General features: G+C 38.8%; 1 protein-coding gene across 5 annotated transcripts in view; it reads left to right on the forward strand.

Annotated features, from left to right (window-relative positions):
- Positions 1–22,098, forward strand: part of col16a1 (collagen, type XVI, alpha 1) — a 177,212-nt gene that overhangs the window by 61,612 nt on the left and 93,502 nt on the right. For all 5 annotated transcript variants that reach the window (XM_034160345.1, XM_034160347.1, XM_034160348.1 and 2 more), the window contains 4 exons: positions 722–1,003; positions 4,007–4,087; positions 9,820–9,888; positions 20,014–20,046. In XM_034160345.1, the coding sequence (XP_034016236.1) occupies positions 722–1,003; positions 4,007–4,087; positions 9,820–9,888; positions 20,014–20,046 (465 nt within the window). The remainder of the gene's footprint in view (positions 1–721; positions 1,004–4,006; positions 4,088–9,819; positions 9,889–20,013; positions 20,047–22,098) is intronic.

The raw sequence follows: 22,098 nt of genomic DNA on the forward strand, positions 1-22,098 counted from the left end.
AAAAAAAACATGAAATTTTCCATTCTTATTTGTTAATTGTTGCATCAGAAAAGATATGTTTTATTTTCCTCTTCAATGCCACATTTTTGGAATCTGTTTCCCTCTGGTACTCATCTGTCCTTCTCTCTGTTGTTAATTCCTTTCCTTTCCCCTTCTTATTCACCCAACTTCTCATCACTTTGCACAGTCATCCCCTTTCTGCTTCCGCTTCTGTTCTCTCGTGATACCTTTTCGATTCTTCCCCCTTTTATTCTGCACACACTTTGTCCTATATGATTTCTCACCTGCCCCCTCCTTCAGCGTGTCCCCCTGTCTCTTCTGTCTCTCCATCATCCTCTACTCCCCTCCTTCATTGATATTCATATGTGCTCCATGATCAAGTGTTATGGTCCCTCTGAGTTCCCATAATCACTTGGTGTCTAAAGCCAGATTTAAATACTCAACGTGTATGATGGATGGAGGAAAAGTTGCCTCATTAGTAGTGATTGATTGGCTGTACTCCTGCGTGTGTAATTATTATGTCTTTTTGTTTTCCTTATCACTGCTACCATGTTCTACAGCTTTGTTACTTTGTTCAACAACTCCCTGTCATAGACTTTATGGGACTCTAATTTTCTTTGATCCACGAGCCTGCGTTGAGGTAGCATATTGAATACATCTTCTGTTTTATTCCCTCCTTTTCCCATTCTAATTGTCCAATACCAATCCATATGGTATCCAGCTCTCTGTAGATCTCAACGGCCCAGATGGCACCCTGTCTCTGCGAGCCAAAGCGGCCGACTCGGCAGAAGACCTGATGACCTATGTTTTCAGCAGAGAGGGCGTTGAATCCCTGCTGGACCTTCGCTGGCACAAAGTGGCCTTAAGTGTGCAACGCAAAGCTGTGTCCCTCCACGTGGACTGCAGCTCCATTGAGACTAAACCTTTGGAGCCCCGAGGAGTTCTGTCCACTGACGGTCACACACTGCTGGCCATTCGGGCAGCTGATGCTGGACCTGCACAAGTACGTAGGTCTACATGGTGAAAAATCAGAAAGACAGAGAAAAAAGATGTGCAAGAGCTTTTCATTAAATATGCAGTCTTTGGGAATTAGGCTACAGAGTCCTTACTGTAAAAAAGTTATGATAAAATTTAAGCTTTGTACAGCAAAAGTCATTTCCATTATTGCTTTTAAAGTGCTGTGGTATATTCATACTTTGCCCATGTGTGTGTCTGCAAGAACTGTTAACATTTACTTAAGTTGGATGTGCTTTCCTATAGTCATCAAGCTTAGGAGCTTAAAGTTTTTTTGTTTTTTTTCTGAGAACATTTCAACAAACAACTTTACATTTTACATACAATTCCCAAAGCAAACCTTAAGAGGCTGTACCTCTCATGACCCTCAACAAGAAAACATGTATTGAGTGGATAAATGTTGCAAACAACACAGGAGAAAAATATCTGTGACCCTCAGTTTTTATGCAGAATACAGTAAGAACATGCAATATATAGATGAAAGGTTTAATAATATATGTAAGTGTCTGAAAGTAAGTTAAAATAACAAATTTTGGGTTATGTATTGTATTTTCAGTTTGAAACACATCCCTTTGAGCCCAGTATAAGAAAAAAAAAAACAAACAAACAAAAACACTCTACTTCAAGAATGTCCCAGTAAGGAAAACGTGCAACATACTAAATTTGCATAATAATAATTATAATAATAACAATAGAGTGCATGGTCCGAGAGAAAACACCTCCAAAAGAAATTCACACAGCTCTGAGCTACTTTATTTGTGTCAGGATTCGTGGTCGTGTGGCACAGAAGGTGGGTGGACACAAATGCAAACTCTCAGATGATACGTAATTTTAATAATAAACTTTATCTCACAAACAGTCCAGGGTCTGATACACAGGAAGGCAGGTAGCGTAGCAAAGGTAGAGATGAGGGCAAGGCAAAAATACGTAGTCAGGAACAGGCTGAGGTCAAAGGCATGGAGAGACACAATATCGGAGGCAGAGGCAGAAGGCAAAATCCAAATAAACAGAACAAGGTCAAAAAACACCGAGGCAAACGAGACAAGATCAGGGCTGGAACGAAGATACAAAGATCAATGAGCTGGCACCACAGTGAGGGAAGTGATGTAACAAGGTGCACATGTAATCGAGGGTTCTGGAAAGAGGTGTGGTCTGGTGAAGCAAAGAGACGGGATGAGAAGCAAGAGAGAGAGAGTGAGTGAAAATGAAGAAAATCAAAAGCAAGAGGAGTCAGTGAATGAAAACCAATGGTGAAAGTATAACGTGCCCACAGATGTTATACTTTGTTTCTATGAATTGTTCTGTAATTTATGTCTTTATCATGGCCCAAACAGAGGGTCACCCCTTTGAGTCTGGTCTGCTTGAGGTTTCTTCCACAGAGGGAGTTTTTCCTTACCACTGTTGCTCTGGGGGTTAGTAAGGTTAGACCTTACTTGTGTGAAGCACCTTGAGGCAACTCTGCTAAATTAAAATAAATTGAAATTGAAATTGAATGAGCAAAATAAAGTACAAAATTAGGAAACAGAGTGACAAACCTAAAAAGACTACAAGAACAATAAGATTATAAACAAGAGCAGAACCAAATCTGAATATGACAGAAGTAAAAATCGAATCACAAACACGGGAAATAAGATAGAACAGATTATAATCCAAACTAGAACAGAATGCTGCTAAAGTATAACTAATAACCATCATAGAAAATAAAGAAAAAACAGAAACAAAACCAGAACCTACAGCAAAACAATGGAATGACTTGAACAAATGATCACAGTAAACAATACCAAAAACAAAAGAATACAAGATAATGAAATGCCAAAGCTACATAATAAACACAATCAGAGAAAACATAATGCAAAATGATCAAAAAGGGCAATCAAGAGGATCAAATCAGGGGAGGCAGATGACAGTAGGGCACAAACCCATAACTTCTCCCCGAGCCAGGACCCACCCTGATTATCAAGATTACACAAAAACTACCTAACCAATTTTCTTGATACTTGGTGGAACATTGGGTATAATAATAATAATAATAATAATAATAATAGCAATAATAAAACAAACAACAGCACATTTATAATGCATTTTATTCCTGGGTGTAGAGGTATTTGCACAGAAACTGTTTAGATCATTTTGATGTTGGAACACTGCAATTATATTTCTTGACAATCAGAACAAGAAGAATAAATGCCTCTATAGGCTCTTCTGAGACTCAGTGGTTCCGGTGCTTATCGCCAGATTCCTATTGACATTCTAGGGGAAGAGATACAATGTATAATAATATAACTTCAAATCTGCCTCAAATTTTAATCAACATTTTTTTTTTTGACTCAAGTGGCATCTCTATACTAGAGATAGTGACCAATTGTACCAAAAATCCCTGCTCACATTCCTGATGTGAAAACATGCCTTTGTAATGATTTGTAAAATAATTCATGCCCTCTATGGTTGTACTGGATGGTGTGTGTGTGTGTGTGTGTGTGTGTGTGTGTGTGTGTGTGTGTGTGTGTGTGTGTGTGTGTGTGTGTGTGTGTGTGTGTGTGTGTGTGTGTGTGTGTGTGTGTGTGTGTGTGTGTGTGTTAAACCATTGGCTATGCCCCTTAGGTCTTGTTTTCGTTCAGGCAATCTCCTTCAGTCATGATTAAAGAGCGAATGCACTACCTGGGAGCATGAGCCTCTAGTGAACTTGCCCTATTAGTGATAAATAGATCCAATAATTCTGTCAGTTAATTTGAAGATCAATTACCTAGCCGAGTTTGAAAGGGGCAGGGTTAGAACGTGCAAGGAACTTTCACAAGGTGCACTCGCATGCACACATGTACCTCCAGATGAAATGTTTTCCAAATATGCTGTATTAGTAAGAAATAAATTGGCTCTCAAACTTGTTCACTGCCTCATTGAAACCTTATCTTAAAAAAAATAACTATAAAACAAAAATGATGTGGGGACCCGTAAGTGAACTATAACTAAGTCTCTTTCTCTTGCTTTTTCTCAGATGGATGTTCAGCAGGTGATGTTGTACTGTGACCCCTCACTCGCCATTCAGGAGGCCTGCTGTGAGATACCTGGAGCTCGGGTGAGTTCAGCTGTCTTGAGTCAATTCATTAAATGTTAATTTTGAGTGAGTCATCACAGGGACTACTCCCAGATCCTTCACACTGAATTCTGTACTGCATCACAATTTAATATAGGATAACCTCACGAAAAATGTATTTTCAGACATGCATAAAATAATGCAAAACAAATTATACATGTCCCATGTATTCAGCAGCAGGTTTTGATGACATCACTGATACAAGTTGGTTGATTTTCTGTTGAGGAAAAAAAAATTAAGTGGCAATTCATATTATGCTTATTTTGGTGTTGTCCAAACCTTAATCCAAATATAAATGCAAATGCATAGACATTAAATGTGAAGTGCATGATGCCCATGCACTTTGAAATTCACATATGAATATGTAAAAGGTATTGCACTAAACGTCCTATGATGTCACCCAAAAATAGAGAATATGCTGAGAATCATGAAAATATGCTGAAAAATATCAGTGATGTCCCAATTTAAATATATTAACCTCTAAAATTTCTCCAGGAATTCACATGACTTCACGGCCTTGCTTATTGATTCTTTTGTGGTGTCGATGATTTGCAACAACAGTCTTGAGTCTGATATGCCAGCATATCAGACTCAATAATTTGGGTTGAGATTATACCTCATGAAGTACTTATTTGCTGCCAGTGATTTCTTGTCAATGGAGTTGCACTGTAGTACAGCCCAAGAGTTCATTGGAATTACCAATAAGTTGTTCAACATCATAACCAGCCTGTTTACTGATACTCTGAGTACTGGGCAGAAGTGAATGCTTCACTGACCTCGAATCAGCCAGACAATGCTATGAGCTTTGTGGATTCAGTCAATGCCCTGTTATTGAGCTCTTGGGAAGATGACTCACCTGGATGAAGACTAAGATCAAGGTTTTCAGTGGTCTCAGTCATCAGTAGCATGTGGTCAAAGTCTTGAAGTTGTTGGGAGATTCTCTAATCTTAGCAGTCACGTGTCTTAGAGCTCAGACTATGAAGTGAAGACACAACTGAGAAGAACATATGGAGTCAAGAGATCTCTGGACACCATGATGATATATTTACAGGATGATGAAGGTCAAAGCCTTTCAGAGTTCTCGGCCAAGTCTCATGTTTATTTTTTCATGCTCTCATCACAAACTGAGTCACATTTTCAAGACAGTTTTTTTCCTAACCCTTCCCCAAACCCTAACCATAGCGTTAATCCCCACACACACCCGCATCACCCCACATTTTGTGATACAGTCACAAAATCTATTTGTGCTTCCGTCATAAAAATGTGGTGCATTTTATGACAGTATCACAAACCATAGATTAATTTACTTTTCATGATGCCATCACAAAATGGTGTGAATTGGGTTGAGTTCTTATGCCTCCAGCCTTACTGTCTAGTTTTGAGACCTGGACACCAACCAGTGTAAAACCGGAATTACTGAATGCCTTTGGAATTATAGATCTCTGGGCCGAATCTTTGGGTACGACTGAAATAATTTTGACTTGGTGCAAACCAGAGGTGGGACAAAGTCACTGTCAAGTCATTCTCAAGTCATCAATCTGCAAGTCTCAAGTCAGCTTGTAAACAATTGATGGTCATTATGGCTTGAGACTTGACTTGGGACTTGCTGATTCATGACTTGAGAGTGACCTGATGGTGACTTCATCCCAGCTCTGGTGCAAACCCAAAAAAAAAGGTCGGTATGGTGACTGGTGCATCAACCCACAGCATCAGCACATGCTACTCCACCTCACCCAGCTTTTTGTAGACCGGGAGCTTTATTTTCTTTAATGTTACACAAATTAAAACTTCATTCTACCCTCATCAGTTCAGATTTATGACAGTGATCTGGCAAAAAAGCAATTAATAAATCCTCTGAGCTCAGCGAGTGTGTTTCATTACCTGGTGCAGAAGCTCTGCAAAATTATTTACTCGAGTTAAGCCATCCATCCATTTTCTATACCCACGTACTCCAATGAAGGGCCGCATGGGAGATAGAGCCTATCCCAGTAGTCATAGGGCGTGAGGTGGGGCGCCAGTCTGTAACATACAGGGCACTTAAGCCAACTCAGATATTAAAAAAAAAAAAAAAAAAAAAATGTTGTTCATTGCTCTTGAGCTTTGATAACTCCAAAGCTTGGCTACAGCTGAAATAAATTTCAATATGAGCAATAATTTATCTGTTTACCATAATTATCATGTTCTGACTTATGCCTTAAGATATAAAATTGTATTCTGTTTCCAACTAATTTGCTCTGTCTTAATTATGCTTCCATTATGTCTCAGTCTGTGTTTTGCTCTGCTTGCTCAGGTTTGTGAATTATTCCACTGCATAGTGTTTGAGTTTATTTTTAAGCTAGAGGTATTTGTGAGCTCTACCAACATTTTTGTCAGAATCCTCTGGGACGTTTGTGCCTACATGTCTGTATTTGCATGCATATGTGTTTATCATCACCATCATTATTATTATTATTATTATTATTATTAATGAATGAATTTTTGAGAGGGATACAAATAGTGCAAGAAGTTCCTTCAGAAGTTTGAAAGTGTACCTTCCTCTTGAGGATTGACTGTGAACTGATGAAAAATTGATTTGAAGATTTTGAAGAAGGAAGCCTCTTCTCTTTTGCTTTAAGGCTTATGTGCTGCAGGGCTCCCTCCAAGCTGCATTTAAATTTGAATTGATATAGGCGAGCGGTGTGTGCGCACAGCTACTCCTTGTGTTTCTCCCAGGCATTCAGTCATGAAGGCTGCAGCTTCGTGAAAGATGAAGGAAATAGACCAACAAATTGTCAACAGAATTATCTGGGGTGATGTTCTGATGATCTGAATACAAGTTATTAACATTCAGAGGGTATTTTTTCCTGTACTCTGTTGAGTTCTCACTTTCATGGATATGCATCCCGGACGTTCGCCATTTAAAACCTTGTGCATCCCTTGGAAAACCTTTAAGGGTCTGCGAGTGGTCTTGTTTTAATCATCACATTGTTTTGAACATTTGTGAAAATTTATTTTGTTCCATTGTGAGCTCTGACATAATTTGGTCATCCACTGCATTTTCTGTGGAGTTGTGCAACATCCTCATACATTTTTAGACATCTGTTATATGTTTGTGCTCAAACACCAACAAACGTGAGCCCCCAAAACCCAGACAGTCAAACACAGAAGGTAGGTGCAAAATGCCAAAGTGATTAATTCATCCACATGACTCCCAATGTGCTAAACAGTCCAAAAAACACAAATGAGGCAGAGGAAACCAAGTTTTAAAAACAGAATGTACTGGAATAAAACCAATACACAACCAGATAAGCATAGATATCATGAAGTTACTGCAAAACACTCACAAACACGAGAGCAGCAACCAAAGTGAATCTACAAGCAACTCAAATGGGGACAGGTGAGGGCTTAAATGCAAAACCAACTGATGAGCAAATAAACGACAGGTGTGTGCAGAAGTCAAAGGTCACAGACAAACAGGAAGGTGGTGAAAAATCTGGATGACAAAGTGACAAAATGACAAGAAAATATGTCAAAGCCCACAGAACGAAAATACACCTCCGAGTACACAAAGTAAAAACAACTGTGGAAACCAAAGGTGTAACAAAAGAGCAAACTCACTAGAAGAACAAACACATAAAACATAGCAATCAAATAACAAAGTACAAAAAAACAAAAGACGTAGGCAAGAACTCTAACAGAAAAGCAACGTTAGGCTCAGCATAAAAATAAAAGTGCTACAGTAGAAAAACTAACATGAAGATTGAAAACCACTAAGGAGATAAAAACATACAAACTGCAACAAGAATTAAACAATAACCAAAATGAACTCCAAGAATAGAACACAGAACTAATGTGGAAGAAAGAAGTGACTTATGTGCAACAAGGGGGCAAATCGGATAGCCCAGATGGAGGACAGATCACAAGATGCCAAATATAGGAGCACAGATAATAACACCAAAAACAAAAGACAAACAACAACAGACAAACTTACCCACAACAACATCACTGGTATGTTTTCTGGAAGCACTAAGATTATGTTAATGTTCTGTGCTGTGGGCATGATATGCTTGTTTTGCAAATTTTAACATTGTGTAGCCACATTGCAAACACTTTTAAACATAAATAAATGAAGAAATAAATTTCACTGTTACTACAACACAGCAGTGACATTTGGTTTTGGCCAATTGGTTATAATGTAATCAGTATATGGGTGATTCTTAGACTACGGGCACTTATTATGTCCTTTGATCATACTGTATGAAAAACAGAAAAAAAGGGGAAATTTATAGTTATCTTTACAATGAAAGTGTTTTAAGAAATTTGTTCTAGTAGTCTATGATGACTTTTTCACCTTTTTTCAGCATCATTATATGCAAATATTGCCGTTTTGTGCTTGTCCCACACCCAGACTTTTGATCTTCAATGATAAAAATGAATGGTAAAAAAAACGTTTTTTCTAATGTTTTAAAATATCTCTGAATAAAATATCAGTAAAATAATCAAAACATAATTGGGGTATTCAATGTCATACAACTGTTGTGATTTTTTTAAACAAAATGTAGTTGTCCCACACTATTGCCGTAATTTCCACCACAACACTGTAATGTCCCTTTAAACAGTTTGTATAAAAGATTGTTTGGGTAGTTTCTATGGAGATAAACAGTGACATCAGGGCACATGTATATAGGGCCAAATCACAACAAACAGTTGCCCCAAGGCGCTTTATATTGTAAGGCAATGGTGTGGTGGAAATTACATTTACAAGACCAATAGTACCCGTAGTTAAAGAATCACCCATATGTAACGTTGTCTGTTTTTGGTCAACACAACTGATCACAATAAATGAAAAATTTGGCACTTTTGCCTTTGCAAGATAATGATGGCATTAAGTTATGAACAAGATGAAAGCAAACACAGGTTTATTGAACACCTTTATTATTCAAATATATTGACATACATCACTCACTCATGCATGCATTGTATTCCACTGCAAGTTAAATAAAGCTGATTCAAGATCAACTGGATTCATAATTTTATTCCCAGATCTGCTGATTTTTATGAGTGCAATTGAAGGATATTTGCATGACTTGAAAGATGGACAATTCAATTCAGCATGACTGTGCTGTGTTGAATGGAAAAGCAAATCAGTTATTTCTCCATTGAGTCCATGTTATCAATTCGATTTATTTCATTAATATAGCACCAAATCACAACAAAGTTGCCTCAAGGCGCTTCACACAAGTAAGGTCTAACCTTACCAACCCCCAGAGCAAGCACACAGGCGACAGTGGTAAAGAAAAACTCCCTCTGAGGAAGAAACCTCAAGTAGACCAGAGTCAAAGGGGTGACCCTCTGCTTGGACATCACACAATGTGACAAATGGCCATCATGCTCAAAGTTCTTTTTTTTTTCAAGTAAATTCCCAATTAAAATTAATATTTAACACATTACTTTTCATGATTGAATAATAAACATTAACTTTCAGCAAAATTCTGTGCCGTGTCATCTTGGTTGAACCATTCTGTTCTTCAGATTACACATTGTTGTCTGTCAAATGATTAGTTTTAAGAAAAATTGGCAGTTACGTTTAAGACAAGACATACAGCAGAAGGCAGTGCATACTGTATTAAATATATCAAATTTTAGCATCATGTTGATGTTATTCTTTTTGAAGTCAACAGTGTCACTTTTAATCACAACTTTATTAACCTACTGTATCTATTGCAATGTTTCAGTGCCCACCGGATGCTCCCAAGAGCCGCCGCGCTGCTGAGAATGACCTGTTAGAAAACACGTTTAATCAGGTAAAATGCACAACACACTATGGATACTTCTTCCATGCAGTTTACTGATAAGAACAAGAGCATTGAAACAATTTCACACACTACACTGCTGTTGCAAAGCAGAAGAATAATGAAACAGAGTGGCTATTCGCCCAACCGTTGGTTCACTAAAGTAAATACGCAAGCATATACGCCCAACCACAACCAACCCATGAGCGCACTTGTAAGTTCACTTCCGGTTTCAACACGGGAGGGAAAAAAGGCGGATATTTTCTCGGCGGCTGCGGGAGGGTTCGGAGCGCGCCGAGGAGCTGTGATCTAAAGCGGTTCTGTTTGGCTCATCACACCCAGGGAACTGTGTCAAACTAACACCATCTTACAGACAACAAGCAGCATTTTGTTCAAAAATTGTTTCATCATCTTTAACAGGCTTCAGTTCAAAATACTTATGAAGTTTGTCTGTTTTCATCCATTGCGGTGTTTTTTTCACAGTAATTAAAGATGGCGCCATTAAATGTGTCAAATATACGCTGCAATAGAGCCTTAAAAAGTGGTGTAAAAAACGTTGTTTAGATGCACAAAATATGTCAAATAAACGATCACAGTTGGGCGAATAAGATAAGACGTCATATTTATCTGCCCAACAGTTGTGTATGTAATGTTCAATGTATGACTTATCTGCCCAACGGTTGGGCAAATAAGGTAAGACATTATATTAATCTGCCCAACGGTTGGGTGTATAATGTTCAATGTATGACTTATCTGCCCAACGTTTGGGCGAATAGCCTTTGCCATAATTAAAATAATCTGGAGTCTGCAATCAATTTCTAAACATGTTGGAGAAGGACTAAACATCACATCACTTAAACTAGCTTCTGAAGCGATGCACATCAGCATACAGCTTGAGAGACCCGATTGCAATGCCCTTACCTGAGCCGAGGTGAGAAAAATACATTCAAAACTAACTAGAAGCACTCGGAGAGTGCAAACCTCCACGGCCACGGGGTCACTGACGCCATAACATCTACATACCGTGGAATCATTGAACCTAAAAAAGTCTAACAATGATGTTTGCTAGTAAAAAAAGTTTCATCTGCTGTGACTGGATAGCATGTATCCTTAGCACTTGGCATCACAGTTTATTGCAACTTGCACCTTTCCCAGAAGCTACTGTCATCTGAGCACTGATATTGATATTGCATGTGCTTATAGACAAAAACAAATAAGAGACAAAATTCAATTTATTATTCAACTAAACTGCAAATATATGATTTTTTTTAACATTTATGAAACACTTCTCTAAATAAATAACAGTAAATTCTGAAATAGAACTATTTTTTAAGTGTTGCATGTGCTACACAAGGCCATAGGGTCACTGACCCTAAAGAGATTCCCTCCTTGGCACAGTGATCTATTCAACAATTCAGTGTTACAACCAAAACTATGATACATACACTTTTCTTTCCTTTATATTTGACATCCTTGACCATGAAAACATACCACTAGAACTTGGAATCACTTTTATGTCTTTATTAGTTCAAAAGTTATTGTATAAAAACGATTTTTCGGTAATGGCGGTTTTCTTCTGGATCTAACTCCATAACATTTGAAGCTACATCAAATCTGATAACACCTTACTGAATCAGTACAGAATCCGCTACAGTTTGGTGTTAGTTGTGCATCTCTAGCTTCATTTGTCACCTCACACTGACACATTTTCTATTTTCCCTATATTTTTGCATATTCTGGATCACCAGATCCGGAATCGTGATCCGATCATCACCAAACTTTGTTGTTTGATAGAACATTTGACTATGTTACACCTTATTTTTTTTTAAGCCTTTCTGCCTTGTTTTTGTGGCGTTAGAAACTAGAATGTCAAAATTCCCCCTATCCCGCAATGGTGAAGAATCATTTAAAAAATTCCTGGATCCGAAGCGTGATCTGGATCACCACTAAAATTTAATCACTTGTTCCTCTTGTCATTTCCAACCACTCCACAAAATTTCATCAAAATCCGTTCAAACCTTTTTGAGTTATCCTGCTGACAGACAGACAAACAAACTCGACCGAAAACATAACCTCCTTGGTGGAGGTAATAATAAGAACTGCATAACCTTGAACCTCACACATCTAAATGTACTGCAAAAGGTCTCTCTAATTCAACACTTTTATATTAATCTCCTTATCCTCTGCAAATAAGAGAAGAATGTCACCAGGTCTCCCACAATGTCTCGAACTTCCATTAATTATCACAGCACATGGTTCTTCTCAGGCGTAGACATAACACCTGCTGGCACAGATACAGAAAGAGAGTTTGGCTTGAAACAGCTTTGTTCCTGAGACAGTCTGTGTGTTCTGAGCAAACATGAACCAGTAAGACGCAAACCAAGTGGTATTTATTCTCCCCTGAAACTCTGCTGTGGATGTTGTGGTTTTTTTGTGTGCTTCACCCTGTCTGGGTTTTGTATGACTTCAATCAACCGCTCAACGTGTCTGCACACAACAAGGTCAAAAGCATGGAAAATAGATGCGTAGGCAACACATATGAGCAATATTTATTTCACAAATTTATACAGTTTTTCTTGTTTTTGTAGTTGTTTCAATGCTGTGCAATACATGAAGTTCATATGCACCCCCCACCTATGCCCCCCCCACCTGCCGTCTATATCTATTGCTCTAGTATGAGTTAGAGGTGGCTCGTAACATTAAGACTGTGCTGATGATAATTGGTCAAAAAGAAAACAATACAAACTGTCCATGACATATATTGTGGTAAAAACATCTGACAGCACTTATATATTCAGGGATTTTTATGAGGTACAAAATGTACTGAGTGAATGTGTTGCATGAATGTACATATACATTCTTGTCTGTGAGAGCTATAAATCCTTGTATATACAATGAGATTTGTTATACAGTGAGTAAATATGCGACATGAACTCCTAGTCACAGCTGGTGCTCCCTGCCAAATACCCCTGCAACCATAATAAGACAGGACATATACTGTGAGAGGATATTTGGTTCCCAGGATCAGCACCCTACACTGCCGGGATGTTGAGAATACTCTCGGGGAACCTATACTGGGTATAGCAGGAGGAGGCACACCGAACTGTCATGTATGTTAGACCAGGCCACTGAGTGCAAGATTCTAAAGAAACATATCCCTAGCTGACCCCAGATGGAGGATAGGTAGGTTTAAACCCTACCAAAAAGTTGTTTCTATACCCCAACTAAGACAACTGTGGTAAGAACAGGTAGTGCCCCTTATTTTGAAGGTGTTGAGTGTGTGTGTGTGTGTGTGAGTGTGTGTGTGTGTGTGTGTGTGTGTGTGTGTGTGTGTGTGTGTGTGTGTGTGTGTGTGTGTGTGTGTGTGTGTGTGTGTGTGTGTGTGTGTGTGTGTGTGTGTGTGCCAAAAGATCAGACTTGGGGTTTAGTAATAAGCTTGTAGCAATTAGAATAGCAACTAAGGTGGGGAATGCAGGTTCACCCATAAAGACTGGGAAGGCCAAGGAAAGGTTCCTTGACATTTGCATGAATGTGATGCACTGGGACGCAATCTGCCATGCAGGAGAGAGTAAATGTATTGTAAACAATTGTAAGGGCCCCTTCACACATAGTGCGAAGTTTGGACGAAGTGCACACGTAGTGCACATGAGGCAGGAATCCTGTGCGAACTGTGTAATGTCGTCCCTGCCTCCAATGCCTTGTACACCTGTTACTACAACTATTTGCACATACAAGTGCCTGAAGGACAAAGTCTGCGCTGTGCGAACCCATCGCACCCTCTCGCGGCAGGTGCCGGCCAAATTCCAGGTGAAATTCGTGCACGCCTGTCCGTCGGCGCGATGTTTCATGTGTTAATTTTGAACTGTTTCGAACTGTTTCGCACTGCTGTTTTCGTCCAAACGCCGTCCAAACTTCACACTATATGTGAAGGGGCCATAAACTCTGCGCGGCTACATGCAAGTGTGTAAAGAAAATTTTGAAATGTTTAAAAACTCTGGCACGCATTAATTTTGTGACGTACATGTGAACATTGTGCAAACAATTCAAAAACACTGAGTGTCAGTGTGAGCCATTGTGTGGCTGTGTGTGTGTGTGTGTGTGTGTGTGTGTGTGTGTGTGTGTGTGTGTGTGTGTGTGTGTGTGTGTGTGTGTGTGTGTGTGTGTGTGTGTGTGTAAGACAATACTGAATCCTATCCAGTGTCAAACATTCTTCATAACATTACATATTTATATATCCATTTATAGACATTTGTGAATATTTGATTTATTATTATTATTGATATTAAAGTATTAGTAGTATTAGTATTAGTATTATTTATTTATTTAGTTAGTTAGTTAGTTAGTTATTTTTTGGTCATCCTACTAACACAGAGACATGGGGATGGTGTGGTGAGCAGGTTATGAGTGTACCTAGTTTAAAAACAGAAAGCTCCCACTTCAACACCACTTCTACCAATTCTCACTTTAATGTGAGGTTCCGCCAGGAAGGGCATCTGCCAATAAAACCTGTACCAAATCAACATTCACATCTGTTCTGCCAACTCCAAACAAAAAGGGAGAAGCTGAGAAAGAACTTACTTTTAGTATGAACCTACAAAACGTAGTGACATAGGTTAAGGTGCCTTGACACTTGCACAAATTGGATCTGTGCACTGGTACACAATCTGCCATGACAGAGAGTTAACTCACTGTAAACTTCTTGTAAACCATTGTGAATCATTGTAAACTGTGCACAGATTCCTGCAAGTGTGCAATGAAAATTTTGAAATGTTCTCTGGCATGCAGTAATTATGTGAGCTTCATGTGAACATTGCGCAAACACTTTAAAACCACTGAGTGTCAGTGTGAGTCATTGTGTCAGTGCACTGCACCACAACGCAGCTCATCTGAACGAGTATAACAAGATGTTAAATCTATCATAAACATAATTTTACGAGTACAGATATTTATAAGAAGGATTTGAAAATCAGCTGTTTACCAAGACATTACAATGTAAATATAACAAATAATTACCTTTTAGAAGATTCCAAATGCATTCTCCACATCATGAAGCACACGAGAGAGAGAGAGAGAGAGAGAGAGAGAGAGAGAGAGAGAGAGAGAGAGAGAGAGAGAGAGAGAGAGACTGAGACTGCAGCTGTAGAAGCAGCCAAACTCTGAGAGCAAATGATTAATCCTTTACAAAGTAATTAATTTATTTGAAGCATCCATTGGCACAAAGTGGAGCGCTTTGTGCCACAGCATCCAGTGGGGAACACAGTGGGTGGCATTGGCAAGACGAATTCAGTGCGGGGGTAAAATCTGTGCGAGTGTCAAGGCACCTTTGCAAAAGTCACCATCTTCTATTGCTCCCCTGTAATTCTGTCTGTCCTTTGATGTTCATAGTTTTTGACTAGCTTTTGATTTTGGTTCTCAAGATATCATTTATGGTACAATGTTTCAGACCTCTTGATGTTAAGGCTTTTGTTTGTTCTTCGTGCAGCACAGACCCTGTTTTTCTCGCGTTCACCATCTTGAGGAGTTCTTATTCTATTCACTATTGTACTCAGTAAATGTACTACAAGGGACATGACCCCAGTGTGCATGCCAGATGTTATGCTGCTTTTATTAAACTAAGCCTCACTGAGCTGCAGTGTATTACAGTAAGCCGACGTGGAATTTTATGTGTCATGTGTGCAGGGTGACTGAAATACAGTTGTACTCTGTCCTACTGTTATGGAGGGAGCACATCTCAGACTGTGGTCAACTATGCAAGTGATCTGTGTTTCAAATAGATTCCAGTTGAAGGGGAACTCCAACTCCTTTCAATCTGGGCTCTATTTTTAGATGTTTTGGGGTTCAGCTTTTCATTCAGGACAAAAAATTATTTTAATTCATAATGTACTGATTTAGAATGCAATGTGATATAAAACAATCAAAATCAACCACTTCTTGCCATCAATGAACAGGCAAAATTCTCATTTGGAGTCCAGGAGCATGTAGAGGTTCTCAACAGAGGTAAAAGGGTGCATATTTACCTAACTACATGTAAAAAAAAAATAAATAAATAATAATAATAATAATAATAATAAATGACCGGCAAAATATAGTTAGCTGCTTACCTTAGCCTACTGGCCATCCACCGGCTCTGATCTCCACTGAGTCATTACAAATCAATTGTCAATGAGGTGCTCATTCCTGTTGTAAGCAGAGCACTCAGCCCTTCATCACCAATCAGCTTGTTACCATTTCTTATATCACTTTTGTTACTTTGTCAATCTTCTCTCTTCCTCCTTTGCAGCTCTCCTTTAGGGTCCCTTCACATATAGTGTGAATACATACAACTCCAGGGTGACTCACAGCATTAGGGCTTGTATGAGCACATCACGAAACATTGCGCTGACGGGCAGGCGTGCACGATGCCAGTGCAATGGTTCATGCACATGGGAACACAGTGCCAGCAGCTGCATGATGTGTAACCACATTGCGCAGCTGCTGTGAAGAGGAAGAAAATACATGCTGCGACGGATCCATGCATGTGGGAACACAGCAGCTTTTCACAGCAGCTGTGTGATGTGGTTGACAATAAAAAAAAAATAAAAATGACATGCCACCCACGGGAATCGAACCTGCGCTTTCCAAAAGCTCTTTTTCCACTCATGAACTTTACCACTGAGCTACCATCACTGTCCTGTGAAAGCTGCAGGAAACTACCTGATATCAGAAAGGACATGGACATATTTAATGAAAAAAATAAAACCACACACCAACACCGCATTTATCAAGCGGGCAATACAAATATGATCCATCTGTTCCTCTGTAGATGACCCATGGTCACTGACGTACAGTCATGAAATGACATTAATGAGAAACAGCGTGCTCTGATCATGTCCATATCTGATCGTATCCTGCAGGCACGCTGCAGGACTTACACCGCATCGTAAGGAACAGAGCTCACGTGGGTGATGTGATACTCAGATCGCCCGAAGCGTGTTATGATCTGACGGTCCGTTTCAGCCTGGGAGTAGCCTGTCAGTGGCCTGCAGCATGTGCACACTCGCTTGCTGCAGCCCGCTGCCACGTGAGATATGTTTTTATTTATGTCCACATGATGACAGCAAGCAGACACACATGCGTCACAGTGGGCAGTAGGTAGTCCATGTCCTTCCAAACACAGTACATGTTGTCCAGCTGGGATGTCCAGATCCACAGATCTCCACAGTTGCTTCTGTCGGTGGCCCCACCTCCTGTCAGTTTAGCACACACACCAAAGCCACACTCGTGGGGCACTTAGACAAATTTCACTGACAGCACGACAATGATTGTCTGCTGACTGTTGTCGTGTTAATAGTGCAAATGGCCACACATTTTCTAAGTGCCATACAAGCGGTGTTAGATGTTCATGTATGTCACCTGGAATTTGTGCGACACTTACGCGAGAGGGATCGATGGATTCGCACAGTGTACACTCTGTCTTTCAGCTGCTGGTGTGCGCAGATAGATGTAGCAACAGGTGTATGAGGCATTCGAGGCAGCTACAATTTTACACGTTTTCCACATGATTCCTGCTTCATGCGCACTTTATGCACAAATTGACCAAATTCTCACTATGTTTAAAGGGGCCCTTAGACTTTGCAATCCATCTTAACATTTGGAATAGATTGTTTCCGTTCAGCTTTCCTCGTTCTCTTTTGTTGTTGACTTTTTTTTTGGAGGGGGGGGCTGAGTCTCTTCATTTGCCTCAGGGTTCATGAAGTAAAGTTCTTCTCATTTGCTTTGTATTCATGTCTTTTTTTTTCCATTGAGAATAAACAATAACTCTTAATGACCTGTATGTGCAACCAACATGGCCCTTACTTCCCCTTTCTTTGTTGTGAAGCTGATGAAATGCCTTGAAACTGCAACATAGTTCACAGGAATGTTGCACACATGCTGCAGGAAAACAAAAGTATGGCTGTGCGACAGATGTCATATGATGCCTGCAATATGGAGGCTTTCAGATGGAATCCATGCTATATCTTTCAAGAGACTCCACTAAAAGATTGGTCTTGCCATAAAATTACCGATAACTATGAATATGAACCAAAGATTTGAAAAGGATGTTAAAATACAACTTAATTTTGTGATGCAATTAAGTGAGAACTAGGTTATAGTAAGGCCAAGACAGGAACAAACAGACCCATTTATATTTATGGGAACAGTGGCATAGTGCTTAGTTCCTGCTTCCTTCTTCGCTTCTATCGGAGCACAGTTCCTTTTTACTGTGGAGTTTCAACATATCTGTATTCCCTAAATATGTTTGGGCTTCCTTCCACCATCAAGTATGTAAAGTCAGGGTTTGGCACAGATTACCTAATCAGCTAACAGCTAATTAGTAAAGATAACTTTTTCATTAGCAGATTAGCTTTACAGCTCACTTTGAAAGCTATTGATGGGACAGTTTGCTTCCACTAAGTTGTAGTTCTTTTAAGTTTAAGTCAACTCATTTTTGTTTCTTTTATTTTTAAGTTTAATTGTCAAAGCATTCGTAAACCCTAAAATCATGTTGTTGTTTTTTTATGTTCGTGCTTATATAGTAATCCAATTAATAAATTTGATACATTGTACAAAGACGACAGGCTTTATCTTGTGAAGCAGGAAGTCGAGATTGAGTAAATGAATTAAATAGATCATTAAAGTTGTTTTCCAACTTATTTTTCTTTCTTTTATTTTTAAGTTTAATTGTCAAAGCATTTGTAAACCCTAAAATCATGTGTTTATTATGTTTGTGCTTATACACTAATTCAGTTAATAAATTTAAAACATTGTACAAAGACAACAAACTTTACCTTGAGAAGCAGGAAGTCAAGACAGAATAAATTAATTAAATAGATCATTAAAGTTATTTTCCATGTGTATATTTATGTTTTAATTTTCATTACTTGTTTCATACATTCTGTACTATGAATATATCTATAAAGCAAGAATATGTGCCGCACATATCTCTCTGACTGTCAGATCGTCCTCAGCTTTCATATTGCACACGACACGATGATGTGCATCCTTTATTATGAATTTTTTTGTAATTTTGTGTAATTTTCAAAACCTTTATTTTGATTAACTTTGTAACATTCATACTTCAAAAATGGCGTCTTGCTTATGTTACTGGTAACAAAGTTAAACAACATCAGATAGTTCATGTTGCTTGCACATGTTTCACAATAAAACCTTTAACACCAGCATCCCAGTAAATATTTTTACTGTGAAAGGCATGCTGTCAGTGTTCCTTGCCACTGAGATTAACTTGACAACACTGAAGAGACGTTAGCTAAAATCTGTTTTTTGAACTTATTTCCCACTATTTGTACTTTTCAGTAAGTACATAAGCTGAATAAAATCTTATATTTGCTGTGAGTTCAAGTTTAAATAAACTGTGTTCAGGAGGTGGGATACTGATTTGCTGTTTCAAATATTCTAAATGTTCTGTTTAATTTTGTCTGACTCTCTTCCAATAACCTTTTGAACAGGAATACTTTTATTTTCATATAATGGATCATAAAACGTTTTTAAAGAATATGAAATAGTATATTAAAATAATACTATAATATAATATAAGTACGCCTCTTTCTACATCCCACCTTCAAACACATCCTCTTACGACCATCTACTTAAGCTCCCAATTTTTTATCCAAATACAAACTTCCTACAGGCACTGCACTAATACAGTGAATAAATAGAAACTACTATTTTTAATTTTGTTATTTTATTATTTATGTCCATCTTAATCATTATTTCATCTTGGTGTGCTAAACGTTTGGGAATCTCCGTGTTTACACTTTAAGATATTAAAATTTAAAAAGCCAAAGCTTTTTTCAAGGGTTCAAGGTACAAGGTATATTTATTATCCTCACGGGGGTAATTTAATTCACAGCCCACAGTTATAGATCAACATCAAATGAACTACACAAATAAATGCAACAACAAATACCAAACACAAATTACAATTTCAGTCTTGTTAAGGAGGCAGCAGGAATAAATGACATTTTGAACTTATTTGTTTTGCATTGTGGCAGATTGTTTGTGGGTTGGTGGCAAGATTTGCCCTCCAGTCACTGTGAAAACACTCATCTTACTTAGTAATTTCTGCCTCTCTTTCTTTCTTTCTTTTTTCACCAACAGGATATTTTTAAATCCAAGGACGTGGCAGAGAAAGTAAGCCTTGTACTTTGCACCTACACGTACAGCACATGTCTGCTTTTACATTAATCGATTTGCAAAAGCACTTTTGGGGCAGAACAGTGGCTCAGAGCAAGAAGGTCACCTCACACAAATACTTTTTGGAGTTTGCAGCTTCTACCCAAATCTGTATGGGGCTCTTGCACCTGTGAAACTTCCCTTCCACATTCTGAAGATGTGCAGGTTGATTGATGGTTGACTGGTAAATCGGAGACACGAGAATTGCCCAAAGGTGCAAGACTGATTGTGGCTTCATTTGTCAGCCCGCATGTATCTTCTGTGTGATAAAGTACTGACCCATGCATTGCATGTTGAAAGAGGCTCCAGCCTCCTTTGCCCCTGATGAGCAGGGCTGGATCCAGAGTGAAAATCTGACAGATGCATTTTTGCCCAATGTTAAAATAAAAAATGTTCAATAATCTTCATTCTTTTATTTGTGTGCAACATACACTGTGACACTTCTTTTAATATATTTATTATACTTCATGGACCATAGTGAACACTTCTTATTTGTATAAATATGATGTCCTAAAAAAACAATACTATAACAAAAATTGACATGGTGGATCCTTGATCTCTGGATATAAATAGGAATTAACAAAAATCTGTAGTTTTTGTCAAAAGCATTTCCTTTCAGACATTATTGGCATGAATGTCTTTCCATATATCTGAGCTGAGCTCTTGCAGCTGCTGTGCTGCACGTCTGGATGCAATTTGTAATGAAATACAGCACGTCTCATTTTAGGAGGAAAAAAAACGTTTTAGTAGATTGTAGTTTCTTGTCTGTATTACACCGTTTGTAAGAGGTGTCATTTTATTTAAAGCAGCAATTAACTTTGAAGTTATTAATTCCGACCGAACTCTGTCTCAGCAGAGAGCCATGCAACGTTTGGAGCTGTGCCAATGGAATGGAGGATGATTCTCATTTCTTGACTGCAATAAGACAAGAGTCCCAGTTAGTGATTTAATCCACACAAAAGTGACTCACGGTATTTTAATGGCTTTGAGAGGGGTTAAGAAGAAACTTGCCGTTTCTGAAGAGCAGCGAATCAAAGAACCAACGAGCTAGTGTATCGAAGCATTGCTTCGATGGTTCACACTTCAAAGTGGAGTCGCGCTGCAGAAACGGTTGATTACAGAACCGCTGCAGACCAAACCCTGAATATCTGACTTTATTTGTACGTCCGTATGACTCTGAAACTCGGAAAAATCTGTATAATCTACGGACAATCCATATAGGTTGACATGTATGGTCAGAAAACCACCGAAAATGTAATTTCAGTCATCATAGAATGCCTTTCAAACACACTATTGTCTGAAAACTATTTATAAACCACTCACCATTTCTTGCTGAAATAAGCATCCAATTTTCCTTGCACAACTTTTTCCTGGATGCCATGATCATCGACTGGACTGGACTGACGCTATGTTTGTTTCCTGTGTACAACTGCGTGGTGCATTGTGGGATCAAATCAAAAGCTGTGTTCACCGCAGGGACACATTCGGCACTATTTGGGATTATTCAAGATTTTTTTTTACCGGTGACGAACGATGCATAAAAAAATCTGACTGATGCAACTGCATCGGTCCAAACCGGTCTGGATCCAGGCCTGATGAGGATAAACAGATGTGCAAAATGGAAGGATAAAGGGACTTCTGCATTGAATCCACTGCCGAAATTTGCCGACCGTAAGGGCCCCTCTAAAAGTTGTTCTGCCTTGCCTTCACTGCGCATGCGTCATTTCGGAGCGCCAGCATCAATTCACCGATTATTGCCTTGTTTCAATTTAAAACTGCACTCCAGTCATCATCTCTCTCAGTGACAGATATCTGAAGCTTTTGTACGACAATCGTTTCCACATAAATTCAGCATTATTTCATAATAAAAGACGGGCGACCAATCCGTGCGCCACAGCAGTGCGTCTGAGACTGATTCTCTGAGTCTGACTCTCTACACCCAAAGCGATCAAAGGAAATTATGTGATTATTAATCATCACATGATAAATTAAAACCTCTTAAATCATTCT

Source organism: Thalassophryne amazonica, chromosome 20, assembly GCF_902500255.1.
Source record: "Thalassophryne amazonica chromosome 20, fThaAma1.1, whole genome shotgun sequence".
In the NCBI taxonomy this organism is placed as follows: Eukaryota; Metazoa; Chordata; class Actinopteri; order Batrachoidiformes; family Batrachoididae; genus Thalassophryne; species Thalassophryne amazonica.